This window comes from Xylaria bambusicola (genome assembly GCF_022495145.1).
Source record: "Xylaria bambusicola strain CBS 139988 unplaced genomic scaffold F5B22scaffold_15, whole genome shotgun sequence".
NCBI lineage: Eukaryota > Fungi > Ascomycota > Sordariomycetes > Xylariales > Xylariaceae > Xylaria > Xylaria bambusicola.
The window spans coordinates 593777-607868 of record NW_025953568.1 but is presented as its reverse complement, the minus strand read 5'-3'; the positions used below and the strand labels follow the sequence as shown (position 1 = coordinate 607868).

Genomic DNA, 14092 nt, shown 5'->3' with positions numbered 1-14092 from the left:
TCAGCCGGGAGCCTTATCTGCATTGCACCCAACCGATACTCGCCCACCCTGCTACAGTGTACTTGTACAAGAATAATTCTAAAAAATCTTAGATAATCTCAGGTACGGCCAGTGACTGATTCATAAGCTTAAACCACTACATTCTAGCAGTCGCACAAAAGCAGACACCATCTATCACTAAACTTACCTTACTCCTCTAACTGCCACGCAGAAATGACACGCCTCGCCCCATATGCCGAATTGCATAGGCATCCCCAGGGACCAGGTGATGCCCGCCCGACAGCTATTCAGATTGTTGAAGATCAGCGTCTTGTCGCGAGCCCTGAATGGTCTGGAAGGTTAGCATCAACACCTCTTCTAGCCCGTGTGGGTGATATTCGGAAGTTTCATGTGAAGCCGCGGGTTCACTACAACTTTGGCCCACAACCGATTTCTGCATAATAGGGTAGCCTCAGCCTCCATTCTAGCGACTATAGATCCCCTACCTGCGTAGATTGATTTTCCGGCGGAAAAAGACGCCAGGTGACACCACGCAACGTCAGGCTGTAGCCTAGCCAACGCCGTGGGTCGGCAAGCCAGGCATAATGAAAGTTAGGACAGCGTGCTGAGACGATTTACATGGCAAACCGAGGATAGGAAATAAGGTACGCACGAGTTTCAAAAGCAATGCAAGGTTCCTAACATTCAGTAATACACAACAGGGTTATCGACTCCGCCACTCGATAGCCTGCAGCTACAGACATTCCTGAACAAGTAATACTTCTGCAGTTGGTGACATGCGCAGCTTGGCCTACGTTTTGGAGTTCCGGTGCGGCGCGTTGATGGAATTTGTCTGCTGCAACAAGTGCCTAACAATACTACGGAGTAGATCATAACTTTCTGGTTACACTCTAGGGGTACTGGCTCGTGCTATTGTAGTTGTATGGAAGGCATATTCGGAACGATGTGATAAATGTTTACAGTGTTCGCAAGATTGTGGACTTGAAAGGGCATAAAACGGGAACGATTTTCTCTCGCTTAGCCCACGGTGTGCCTCGCCAGCTCACGATGCGTCTTCCAAGCGTCTTATAGCCTTTTTGCGTCCTCGCAGTCGCCCACTCTTTTTGGGATGGCTCATCAAGTATATTCGTCGCCATACTGGCTGATTTTGGATTATCTCTATTGAGAGATAATTCTTCCTACAATGGAAGCCGTCTTGATTGCAAGCTGACAACCAAGATCTGAGCTGATGGCTTAAAGGGGTGACACCATGCTCTCTAATGGTTAAGGGGTAAAGTCTTGGTGACCGACATCCAACATGTACATAGTAATACACGTAATAGGAGGTTGCATTGATTATTATTGGTCTAATGAAGTTATAATTATATATAGATACTATCATCTAGGCAGTCTCTGGCGACTGCTACTGTGTCTTCAATAACTCTCGCCCCTTTCTCACTATTCGAGCATTCTCAATTATAGCGCCCTCTTCTCCCCCATCAATAGCAAGATACGTCATGAATGCACCTAGCTCTTCAATCCGAACGAGCCAATTCTCTCCTAGCATGGACGCAAGAGTACGCGAACCTATTATCGCCTCGGTCGCGACCCCTCCAGGTCGAACTACGGAAACCCTCCACCTGACGTCATTGCTATTTCCGAATTCGAGGACTTTGGCCTCACCTAAACCCTAGAGTAATCTTAGAACCAGAAGATTATGGGAATTTGAAGGCAGCTAGACTCATACCCTGATTTTACGTGCGTACTCCAGCCACCACAGCTTTGTGTCTTGGTCGTGGCGTGTGAACATTCCGCTGAGGTGAACGTATCCAAACCGAGGTCGTGACGGTCTTGATTGTAGCACACGATCCATGTCCCTCATGAATGCAAGAGGGTATTCCACATCCACCGCACGGCTACCCTTGTATGAGCCCATCGCCCTATAACGCCTCTGTCAGCTAATCGATTCCCAGTTGGCAGTTGAACATGATAGCCCCTTATAGTTTTGTCGACCTACCAGATCATGCCTGCAGCATCAGCATGCGCTTCCAAAAGATCCTCAGGCCACTGTGCGAAATCCGTAATCTTAGCACACTGTAGCTTTGGGTGGCTTGATACTTCGACGGGTAGGTCTCGTCGTACAAATGCGACAACGGTGGATATTTTAGGATGAGCGAGACATTGGGCTAGGCATTCGCCTCCAATAGATCCGCTCGCGCCAGCGATGAGCACCTTCATCTTCTTGAAATCAATACCGGTGATGATGATAGCAGCAAGAGAATTAAATGAGAAAAACAGAGAGGTTTCTTCAATAATGAAATTTGTATGAGAGCCTTTCCCGATTGCTCTTATGTTTCGCAGATTGTATGTGACGGCGGATCTGGACGGAACGCGGGAAGCTTTAGGTAGTGGAGTTTAGGGCAAATGCCGCCGTGATTAGGCGCCCCAGTCGGCGGACTTGGTAGTGCCGGGCGGCGCTTGCTTGCGGAGTTTTGACAACGCAAGCGCAACGTCCTTAGCCAACCAACACAGAGAAAAATCGTAGACATATATTTAGATATTATCTCGATTTGGCAAATACATCAGATGGAAACGAGTTTCAAAGCGAAAGTCGCTCGATTCGAGCGGATCCCATTGCTATATATTGCCTCTGCTGTAGGGGGCTTGCATTAATTACAATTAGGCCCCAGGTGCAGCGTGCTTGACTCTTCATGCAACAATAATCCTCGAAAATAATTACCAAACGCTGCCCAAATATCATACAATCATTCTCAAGTAAATAGCCGATGGGGCGACAGTTATGACTTATAAAGCGTAGCCCTCCGTGTTCACAGCCTATTCACCAGAGTCGGAACGGCGGCCTTCGTTTCCAGCTCGTGTGGCCCGGGGTCCGCATTCAACTCTGATGGCTGTGTGACATAGCTCTTATTAGGCGGTTTTGGAACCTGGGCAACATATTGCGGTGGTATTGATGGCTGTTGCTTTCGAGAACGCCTCCTAACTAGCCAGACAAGACTTGCGAGCAATACTAAAGCGCTAACACCAATCGCGACTCCTATGCCTATCCATGCGCCTGTAGACGGACTCTTAGAACTCGAGCCCGGTGCAGTATTTGAAGGTGGCGCTGGAATCGACAGTGTAGCTGTTTCGGTCGGGGCTAAACGCGAAACTGACGTATCGGTTGTCGAAGAAGGCGAGCCGACAATATCTGATGAGCGGAAGGCAACCCGTATTGAATGTGCGTTTATCCCTCTGTCTGATGTGACCTTAGTTGTGATGGTATCGCCGTTGCTATTAGTATCGAATACAGTGTACGTTTTTGTCTCCCCTGGCTGGTCTGCGAGACACTGCCAAGTCCCACCGTCGCAGACAAAATTGCTTGCAGTCAGTTAGCATCGCGCGAAGAAGGAAAAAAAACATAGCGATGCCAGGAGCAAGGCTCACCTTGGGCAGCATGCCCATACAGTTTCGCCCGGCTTTTTCTGCGAAGGGTCGGTGATGTCGCATGCGCTCGTATATCCTTCCGGGCATATAGCGGGTGATATCGTCGTGGCCAGATCTCGAGTCCCAGGCCAGCAACTTGGGTCAGACGGCTTGCCGACCACAACAGCCGCACCCCCTTCGGTTCCAACCGTCATCAACCATGTTTCGGTTACGCACGATGGTGCGAGGTCCAGAGTAGTCAACATGGCAAAGCGATGCTGAAGCAGTATACTACTTCTTCAGCTTTCAATGAGCGTTTCTCATGTGAGAAAGAGGTTTAGGAAGCATAGTCATCTGCTTTTCCTTGTAGGCACCAACTTAAAACGAGATTCTGAATCAGGCTAAGTGACGGGGCGTTGCATCAAATTGTGGATTTGGTGTCTAAGCATGTTACACCAAATCTCCTGATGATGAATGGCCGCATCTTGTAGAACACTAGGATTCGCTGATGTCAGATTTGTCCAAAACTTTACGTCGCCACTAACCTAGTAATCACCGGATGAGCCACTGTACTGGGTGCCACAGTTCTGCATGAAACATATAGGCATACAGAGTACGCCTACACCACGGACGATCAGGACTCAGTTATCCTAGCTCAATCAGAGAATCTGGTAGGGTCGGAAGCTGATAAAGAACTGAGAGAACAGGAGAAAACCAAATACGTAATTTGATCTCATTACACTTTTAACGAAGTCAAAATTAGATCAGCAATCCGAAATGCCAGGGCACTAAGGAAAGTCGTGATTACCCAGTGCTCACTCGAACTATACATATACACTCAAATCTATTCAGCTGTACGGAGTACAAGACGGGCTTACATATCTAATCCGGCGGGATGTCGCGACACTAATAGCGGCTGTCAGCCGAGTACGCGGCAACGCACATCCGAAACATTAACGAGGCACACTCAGGTACATATTCCGGCTCGGATGCTTAGATTCATTCAAGTAAGGTGTATGAACCTAGACAAGATTTATCGGGAACCTCCACCCTTATGACTACGTATTCCATATAGTAACTGTGAAACTCAATGGCTAGCCTACGCGGCTGAGCCCAATAGGTAGTATCTCCGTACTTTGAACTGCGGGCGAAATGCGTTGATTCCTACTATTATGCCAAGGGCGAATGGTCATTCAGGACACTTTCAGGGGTGAACAGCCCAGCTGAAAGAGCACGATGATCCTGAATTGCGCGCCTGTCTGCTGCAAAGTAAGCAAATCGCAAGGGTCCCGGGCCACCACGTCACGGGCCACCCCGCCACGCGCTTTTTACGCGAATTCGCGTATATAAATCCCTATACCCAACGCAATCAGTTTTTACCTTTTAACCTTCTTTTTATATTTAATTAAATTGCCTTTTTATATTAAATCTTATAATGCCTTTAATTTTCGAAGAAAAACATTATTAAGGCATTATTTATAATATTAAGCTTAGTTTAAATATTAAAACGGTAACGCATCTCCCACTTGACCTGGCCACCCAATTGACCTGGCCACCCTAATAACCTATATAAAACCCCATTATTTCAATCCTTAATAACTTGACGAATACTAACCGTACGATTTAATAATTAATACCTTTGAATCCGTTATTTAAAGGGGAATCCAACGGTATTTTTTACTAGTTTTTTAAAAATTTATTAAGCGAGATATTAAGCAATACGCTAAAGGAACGCTAAGCAAGGATTATTTTAACGCTTACTTTAGCGTATTGCTTAATAACTCCGCGAATAAAAATCGTAAAAATTTGTAAAGGATACCGTTGAATAGCCCTTCTTATTACGAATCTAATGGTATATCTTATTATTTTATACGATTAATATTCGTAAAGTTATCAAATTATCACGTGATTAACGCACCGACGTTTTTTGTATGGGCTAGGGGGGTGGCCAGGTCAATTGGGTGGCCAGGTCAAGTGGGAGATGCGTTAATATAAAAGTGGGATATTTTATAAATTATTTTATAATGCTATTTTAACGGAATTTTAACTTAAAAAGAAATAAATTAAAGCTTTTAATCTTTTTTACCTTATTTAAAATATTAATTAATATATTAAATAGTTAATTAAGTTAAATTAAACTATATATTATTATTAATTAAGTTTTAAACCTTTATAAATTTTATATTTAATAATATTAATATTATTAAAAAGGTTTTTTTATTATAGTATTAAAGCTTTATTTAATAAAATTTATTAATTAAAATTATTAAATCTTATATAATTAATTATTTAAAAGTTAATAGTATTATAATAATTGTTACAATTAAGGTTTTAGGGCATAGTTATATTAATACTATAAACGAAAATTTTAAGCTAAAGAAAAAAGAAAGGAAAGATAAAACTAAAATATATATATATATAGAGATATATTTAGGCTAATAACTATTATAGGTTATATAACTTTATTAATATAGGTTTTATATATCTTTATAATATCCCTTTATAATATATATAGTATTCCAATATAATATATATTTAATACGTTCGTTATATTTCCCTTTATTAAAATTAAAATATAGGTGTAAAATAGGTTAAGGAATTATTTATAGCATTTAGGTTTAATTACAATGCTATTTTATATAGTAATATTATTATTAGGGTAGTCGGTAGTAAATTTATTAACTATTATAGCTTTTATCTATTTACTTAGCTATTTAAGCAATCCTAATACGTTAAGTTATTTTTTATAAAACTTTTATATTTTAATTAATAAATTTTTAAAATTCTTTATTAAATATTAAATATTATTAAAGTTATAACCTTTTTAAGCAATTTAATATTATAATATCTTATTATGCTTTATTACCTATAATTTAAATAATTATTTAACTTTTTATTTTAATCCTCCTTTAATATCTTTAAACTTTAATAATAGTTAGGTTTATTAAAGTAATAGATCTTTATTTACTTTATATAATCGATTTATATAAAAGAGGTTAATTATCTTTATTAATTTTAAAAGGTTTAATATATAGCTATATTCTTTTTTTTTCGAATATTTTAAAGGGTTTAACCTATTAGAAATTTAATTTAATAATTAAGCTATTAATTATAAAGCCCTTCTTTTTTAAAAAGACCTTATTTCCTATACGGAAGTCTATTAGGCATTACTTTTTATTTACCTATACTTTTTATTTCTTTTATATAGCTTTTACTACTTTATAAATTACTTTTTATACCTTATAAGTTTATTATACCAATTATTAAGCCAGCTTTTTAAATGCTATCTTTTTAATAATATTTATTAAAGGTAATAATAAAGGGTTCTTTATATTAATTCTTATTAAAACCTTTAATAATACTATATTAATAGTTAAATATTAAAAGGCATTATATATAAAATTTAATATAGGTAAATAAAAGCTTTAATTATTTTAATATTTATTAATATAAAAGTATAATTATTAATTTAGCTTTTAATTTATAAACTTTATAACTTTTTACATTTAAGGGTAAAGGGCACTTCTATATTAATATTTAATATAGGTTAACTTATTAATTTTTATTAAAGAATATAAAATAAAAGGTCCTACATTATTTAAAATCTATACCTTTAGGAAACCTAAAAAATAATAGGTATATTTATAATATTTATATATTATATTTTCCATTATATCATTTTTTATTAAGTATTATAATTAATAAATAGTTAAATTTATTAATAAATGCTTATATATAATTATAGCTATATTTATTTAAAGGTATATCCTTCCTATTAATTATAATATAATATTAAATAGCTATAAGGATTAATAATAGGTATAATAATTTAAATATTTTATCTTAAGGAACTTTATTCCGTTAATAATTATAATAATTATAAATATATATTTAAATATTTTATTTTAATAAAGGTTAATAATAATCCTATTTAATTGTTTTAATATATTTATTTTACCTGGGGTAAATAGCAATTATTAAATAGTAAACTTCCTTAATTAAAATTATTTAAAAATAAATTTTTAAATTAAAGGTTTGCTTTAAAATAATTAACCAATAATCTTTATATCCTAAACCTTATTTTTCGTTTTTCCGTTAAATTAAGTCCATTAAGTTAAAGCTATATAATACTATTACCTCCTTTTCTATAACTATTATTAGTCCTTTTAAAGCTTTAAATAAAATTAAGGTTATATTTTATTCTTTAGCTTTATAGGCTTTAATAGTTAATAGATTAATTATTTTATAAAATAATATATTAATTATTATATTTTTTTAATTAAGCTAATATTAAAAAGTAATATTAAAGTTAAATAAAAAGTTTACCTATTTTACTTATTTTATAAAAAGGATTCTTTTAATAGTAAAATATAATAAGGCTTAATAATTAATTATTATAAAAAACTTTATATTTAATAGCTTTAAATAATTATACTTTATAATTTAAATTATAACTAATAGTTCTTTATTTTATATAGGATAAGCTTATTTAATTAATAATATAGTTTTCGAAAAGTACTTTATAGGCTTTTAAGTATTATTTTTTTATTGCTATTAAATAGCTTTATTAGTAATATTTTAAAAAGCATTAATTTTAATTTTAATAGGTTAGTTAAACTGGAAGAAAGTTAATACTAATGCTTTATAGGTTAATTTCTTTATTAATTTAAAAGCTTTTTATTATTTATTACTTATTTTAAATAATATACCTTTTTTAAATAAATGGTTTAAAGGTTTTACTATATTATTAATATAATATATAAATATTTAAATAAAGTTATATAGTTTTAAAAACGAACGAATAGCTTAAGTATTAATTAAATCTTTAAAATTTTAATTAATAATAGTATTTATCTTTTTAAGGTTTATTTAAACACCTTATTTAACCTTTAAAATTATACTTAAGTAATTTATAAAGGTTATATTAAAGTAAGATTTTTTTATATTTTGTTAAAGCTTAATATTATAAAAGCGGTATATTATCTTTTTATATTATTCTTAATATTCTTTTTTATTATTTATAAATATTAAAATATTATTAATATAAATATTAATAAAAAGGTTAAATAGTTTATATAGTTAGGTATTAATAAAGTTTTACCATTAGGTAAAGCTAATTTTTAATCCAAAGGGTAAGATTAACTATTAAAATATTCCTTATTAAATCCGGAATGCTATTAAATATTAGGATTTTAAAGCTATTTTTAATTTATAAAAAACTTTAATAATATTAAGCTTAATATAACGTTTAGCCCTTTAGTTATTATATATAATATCATTTAAATCTAATATTAAAATAATATAATCCTTTAGGTATTTATTTTTTTATTAATAATTAATGTAAAATTATTTTTTAGTTAAATTTAGTTTAGGGGTAAAAAGGATAGGGGAAATATTTACTTTTATATAAGGTTTAATAAAGCTATAGGTTAGCAATTTATTTATTATTTCTTTTTTTAATAATAAGTATTAAATTAGAATTTAATATTAAAGGGGGCTATTTAAAAAGTTATTAGTAATAGTTTTAAGGACTATATTATATTCCAATTATAATAAGGGTAATTTATTAGCTTTTACTTTTAAAAAGAACCCTTTTAGGTAGGCTAGTTCTTTAAAGATTAAATAATAAATTAGTTTAATATATTTAGGGTTTTCGTTTTATAAGAAGGAAATATATTTATTATTAAAGGTCTTTTAAATCTTTTTTAATATTATTATAGTTATTTTTAAGGCTGCTTTAATAAATTTAATAAATATTAATTTATTTAGGAGTACCCTTTTTTATTATTATTTCCATTTAAGGTTTAACTTAGTTTTTTTAATAAATTATTAAATAATCCTTTTATTTTAAAATTGCTTTATCTTTAGGTTTTTAAGTTAGATGTTTTTTTAAAGGTATATAACTGGTTGCTTTAATATAGTATATTTCTTTTCCAAAGTAATATCCCTCCGGTTAATATCCTATTAAATAATAAGGTTGATTTGTTAATCGTTAGGGGACTTTTATACAATTTTAATCGTAGGTAAAAATAGGGTAAGGGGGAATAAATCTTTTAATTAATATAATATATAATAGGTATAATTTAAAGTAATCTTATTTTTAATTAGCTACTTTAAACTAATTATAATATTATACCTAGTATTAATAATTTAAAAGGTTTAATTTTTAAACCTTTATCTATTTATTTTTAAAGTAATAATAAAATATTAATTAACTATATTAATAAATTATTCTTAATAATTATTTAATTATTATAATTATTTTAAAGTAATTAACCTAGCTTTTAATTAATAATTAATATAATAAGCTAATTTATAATTAATTATTAAATATATTTAAGCTTTAATATTATATAATATAATAGCTTTTATTTTAAAATTATTTATTTATATTTAAATAAAGTATATAAATTAAATAATATTTCGACTACTTTTTATATAAGTTAAGGATAATTTATAAATTATTAAAAAGTTTTTTAATAATTTAGTTAGTTTTTTAATTTAGATTGAATAAAAAAGAAATTAATAGGCTTTTTTTTACTTTCTTTATTTTATACTTAAATTATATTCTTATTCTTTTTAAGGCAATTTATAATATAGTATTTTATTTTACTATAATTAAAGTAGGTATTATTTTCCTAATAGGTCTTTTTCTTTTCCTTTAAAAGCTTTATTCCTTTAAGCTTTATTATAATATTCCCTTTATTTATATTCCTTTCATTATTAAAATTATAATTAATAAAGCTAATAGTTTGTTTTTTCTTTTAGCAATTATAATAATAGTTATAATTATATATTACCTTTATTACTTTATTATAAAAGCGTTTATATAGCATTAATAAATTAATATTAGCTTTAAATACTTTAATTTTAAGGTTAAAGCTAATATATTTTAATAAAAATTAAAACTATTTAAATTTAAATAACTTTAACTTTAATATTAAGTTATTAAATTAAAAAATAAATTAATAAATATTAAAATTTAACTTAAAATAAAACTTATTTAAAGCATTTTATATTTAAATAGTTTAATTTAAATTATAATAAGCAATTTTTAATATTTATATTATTTTAATTAAACTATTATATAGTTAAATAATAAAATAAAAGTAAATTTTAACTGCTTTTTTAATATCTTTCTTTAAAAAGGATATAATATAATATATTTAGTTCTTTTTAATATAATATATTATTATATTTTTTTTTAAATTTATTAGTTAGCTTTCCTAATTAATTATTAAATAAATCTTTATTTTTAAAAAAATATTTAGGTTAATTTTATAAGTTTTAACCTTTTTTATATATTTTAAGTTTAGGCCTATAAGGTTACCTATTAAGTTAATTATTTTAAAAATAACCTATATAATTATATTAATTAGCTTAAAGTTAATTTTATTAAAGGTACTTTTAATTATACCTTTTTATAATGTTAGGGTTAAGCTACTTTTTTTTATTTAAGTTTAAAAAGTAATAATTTAATCTTATAGCTATTAAATTAAAACAATTTAATTAATAATATTTATTTTATTTATTAGTTAAAATAGTTTTATTAGTCCTTTATTTAAATTAAGGTTTAATAGTAAAAGCGTTATATTTTTTAATTTAAAGTTTAAAAAGTTTTAAAAGCTATTTTTAAATTTAATATTAATTTCTTCTTCTTTAATAAAAAGGATAAAGTTTTAGGTTAATTATTTATTAATTATAGGAACGTTAGATATAGTTAATATATAATAATAGTTATTAAAATTGTTTTAGGTTATTTATTTTAATTAAGGTTTTTTTAATTTTAAAGGGTATAAGGTTTAATTCTATTAATTGGGCTTATTATAAAGTTATATTTATTTATTATTAAATATAAAATATAATAATAGAAAAGGGTTTAATTTATAAATTATAAATAATAACGATTAAATATAAATAATATACTTATATAATATTCGTTAATAAAAAGGAAAAGCTTAAAATAGTATTATAATTAAAGTTTTAAAGTATAACTATATTAATATTATAAATGAAAATTTTAAGTTAAAGAAAAAAGGAAGAAAAGATAAAACTAAAATATATATATATATAGAAATATATATGGGCTAATAGCTATTATAGGTTATATAACCTTATTAATATAGATTTTATATATTTTTATAATATCCCCCTATAGTGCGTACAGTATTCCGGCACAGTGCATATTTAACATGTTCGTTATAATAATTAATATTAACCTTTTTTTTAATTAATTTAAAGCTTTAAAAGTTATTAATATTTTAAAAGATTATTAATATAATATAAATAAAATAAAGGTTAAATAAAATATTAATAATAATTATTAGGTTATTTATAAAGTAATTAACTATTTAATATTTAAAAAAGATATTAATAAAGATAAATAAATAATAATATTAAAATATATTATTATTAATAGCTATACCTTTTTATTAATAATAATTTTTAAAGGTAAAAATATTTAATATTAATAATTTTTATAATAAAATATAAATTTATAAAATAATTAATTTTTTTAAGCTTTATTTAAAGGGTAATTTAATAATAAAATTATATTAAATTAATTTAAAAAGGTTTTTATATTATAAATTTAAGCTTAATATAATAATAAATAAATAATATTAATATATAATAATTATAATAATTATATAAATAATATTTTTTTAATAATTTATATATTAAATAAAATATAATTAATTTTTTATAAATTTTATTATAATTATATTATATAAATATTAAATATTAAAATCTTTAAATTATTAAAAAAATAGTTTTATAATTATTTTTATAAATATTTTTTAATTAATTTAAATATTAAACCTTTTAAAAAAATATATTAAAAGTATTATAATTTATAAAAATTAATATTTTAATATTTAAATAAGTTAAAAATATATAAAAAATAATTAAAATATTTTTATAAAATTAAATTAAATTATTATTTTTAAAATATATAATATTAAAAAGAAAGGATATTTTAAAGGTTAAATATAAAGCTTTTATAATAAAAAATAAACTTAAAATATTAAACTTTTTAATATTTAACCTTAAATATATTATAATAATACCTTTAATAAATTAAAATCTTTAATAAAGTTATTAAAAATTTATTATAAATTATTATATATTTAATATATTAATATAAAAGTTAATTATTTAAAAAGCTTTAAAGGTATTAAACCTTTAAATTAATAAAATTATAACTTTTAAAATAAAGGTTTAATACTTTTAATTTAAAGTTAAAAAATTAATTAAATTAAAAAAAAAAAGTAAAAATAATATTTAAATATAAATTTATAAAATATATTAAATATATAAAGGATTAAATATAAAGTATATAATAGGAAGATTTATAAAAATAAAATAAATAATTATAAAGTGTTTAAAACTTTAAAAAACCTGTTAAAGATTATTTAAAAGGATATTTTGGAGCTTAAAAACTATATTACAGTTATAACCGCTTAAAAATAGCGATCGCGATCGTTTTCGTTGAAAAATACGGCTTCAATTGAGTGGTGTTGGGTGGGTGGTGGGGTGGCCCGTGACGTGGTGGCCCGGGACCCTTGCGATTTGCTTAGTGAGAACATACCATATGTGTTGTTGTGCTACCTCAATCAGCAGTATGTTGTCCAATCAGGTAGATGACTCGATGCTGTAAGCCACTCATTGCAAAGAGAGCCACATCCCATCAAATCTAGCAACGTCGCGTCCGAGCAACGCCATTGCAACGCGATACGGGATGTTCCTTTCAGCTTGCTGATCCTCAGCCGAGAATGCATCCCTAGACATGCACTATCACCCTGATTCTAGGCGTGGTGCTGACGGGCCCGTCGCCTTATATTGACTGTTACTTCATTGCCCACGCTCTGTACAACTTGGCTATAGAAAAGCTACCCCTTTATTGTCGCAGTCATCATAAGGCTGCACGTGGCCAGGCTTCGACGGACCCACGTAAAGGTACCTGCTCTCCAGGCCTTTCACATTTGTGCTATTTTAGGATTGTCCCACATAGCAATGCGGGAAAGCAAAGGCGTTATTGCATCGTGCCAGTTTCTCTTTTATGTACCATAAAGGAATATTGCATTGTTGATTTCAACAATGTATGATTGTCGTCTACTTTCCATAATGTCATTGTATATGAGTTCCTTGCACAAGCAACAGTCCATGCTTTGACATTCTTTAACAAACCACCTGGCTCGCCTTATATGAGTCGTCGACCTGATTCTTGAACGTAAAAGATTTACTGGCAACAGATTCTCCCATAATACACCGAGACGACAGCAATACCTCAACTGGTTAATATACCACCATCACCACCATAGAGAGTAGTAATCTCTCATTTGAATCAAGTTCGAGATTAGTTTAATACACGATGGCTCTACAAAAGGGTCTCGGCCGCGAGTATTTCTTGTCGCTCAAGCTAGACGATCCAGAGCGCAAAAATCTGATAGCCGAGGAGGCGGATTCCATTCTACAGAATGAGCTCTGGACTACTGATATCGCTGAAAAGGTTAGACCCGAGTTCTTTTGCGAAGATCCGTTTTTGACGATATTTCGAGCGCATCAAGCAACCTGGGCTAAGCACAATGATCTTGCTGAGCTGATGCGCGTTCTTAGGCAACACAAGGCAGGTTTGAGCAATATTAACAAAATCGTCTGCTTCTCTCTCGGTTCCCCTCAGTCGGTATCA

At 29.0% G+C, this 14092-nt stretch overlaps 2 protein-coding genes across 2 annotated transcripts; both read right to left on the bottom strand.

Annotated features, from left to right (window-relative positions):
• Nucleotides 1-1374: 1374 nt before the first annotated feature.
• F5B22DRAFT_602694 (uncharacterized protein) lies at nt 1375-2576 on the bottom strand. The gene is made up of 3 exons (XM_047974683.1): nt 1997-2576; nt 1727-1919; nt 1375-1669 (listed from the first exon to the last, which is right to left on the bottom strand). The coding sequence occupies exons 1-3, from the start codon at nt 2215-2217 to the stop codon at nt 1403-1405; spliced, it is 681 nt and encodes a 226-aa protein (XP_047831949.1). The 5' UTR covers nt 2218-2576; the 3' UTR covers nt 1375-1402.
• Nucleotides 2577-2745: 169 nt separating this feature from the next.
• On the bottom strand, nt 2746-3772 carry F5B22DRAFT_102040 (uncharacterized protein). The gene is made up of 2 exons (XM_047968673.1): nt 3424-3772; nt 2746-3357 (listed from the first exon to the last, which is right to left on the bottom strand). The coding sequence occupies exons 1-2, from the start codon at nt 3666-3668 to the stop codon at nt 2808-2810; spliced, it is 795 nt and encodes a 264-aa protein (XP_047831948.1). The 5' UTR covers nt 3669-3772; the 3' UTR covers nt 2746-2807.
• Nucleotides 3773-14092: the final 10320 nt, after the last annotated feature.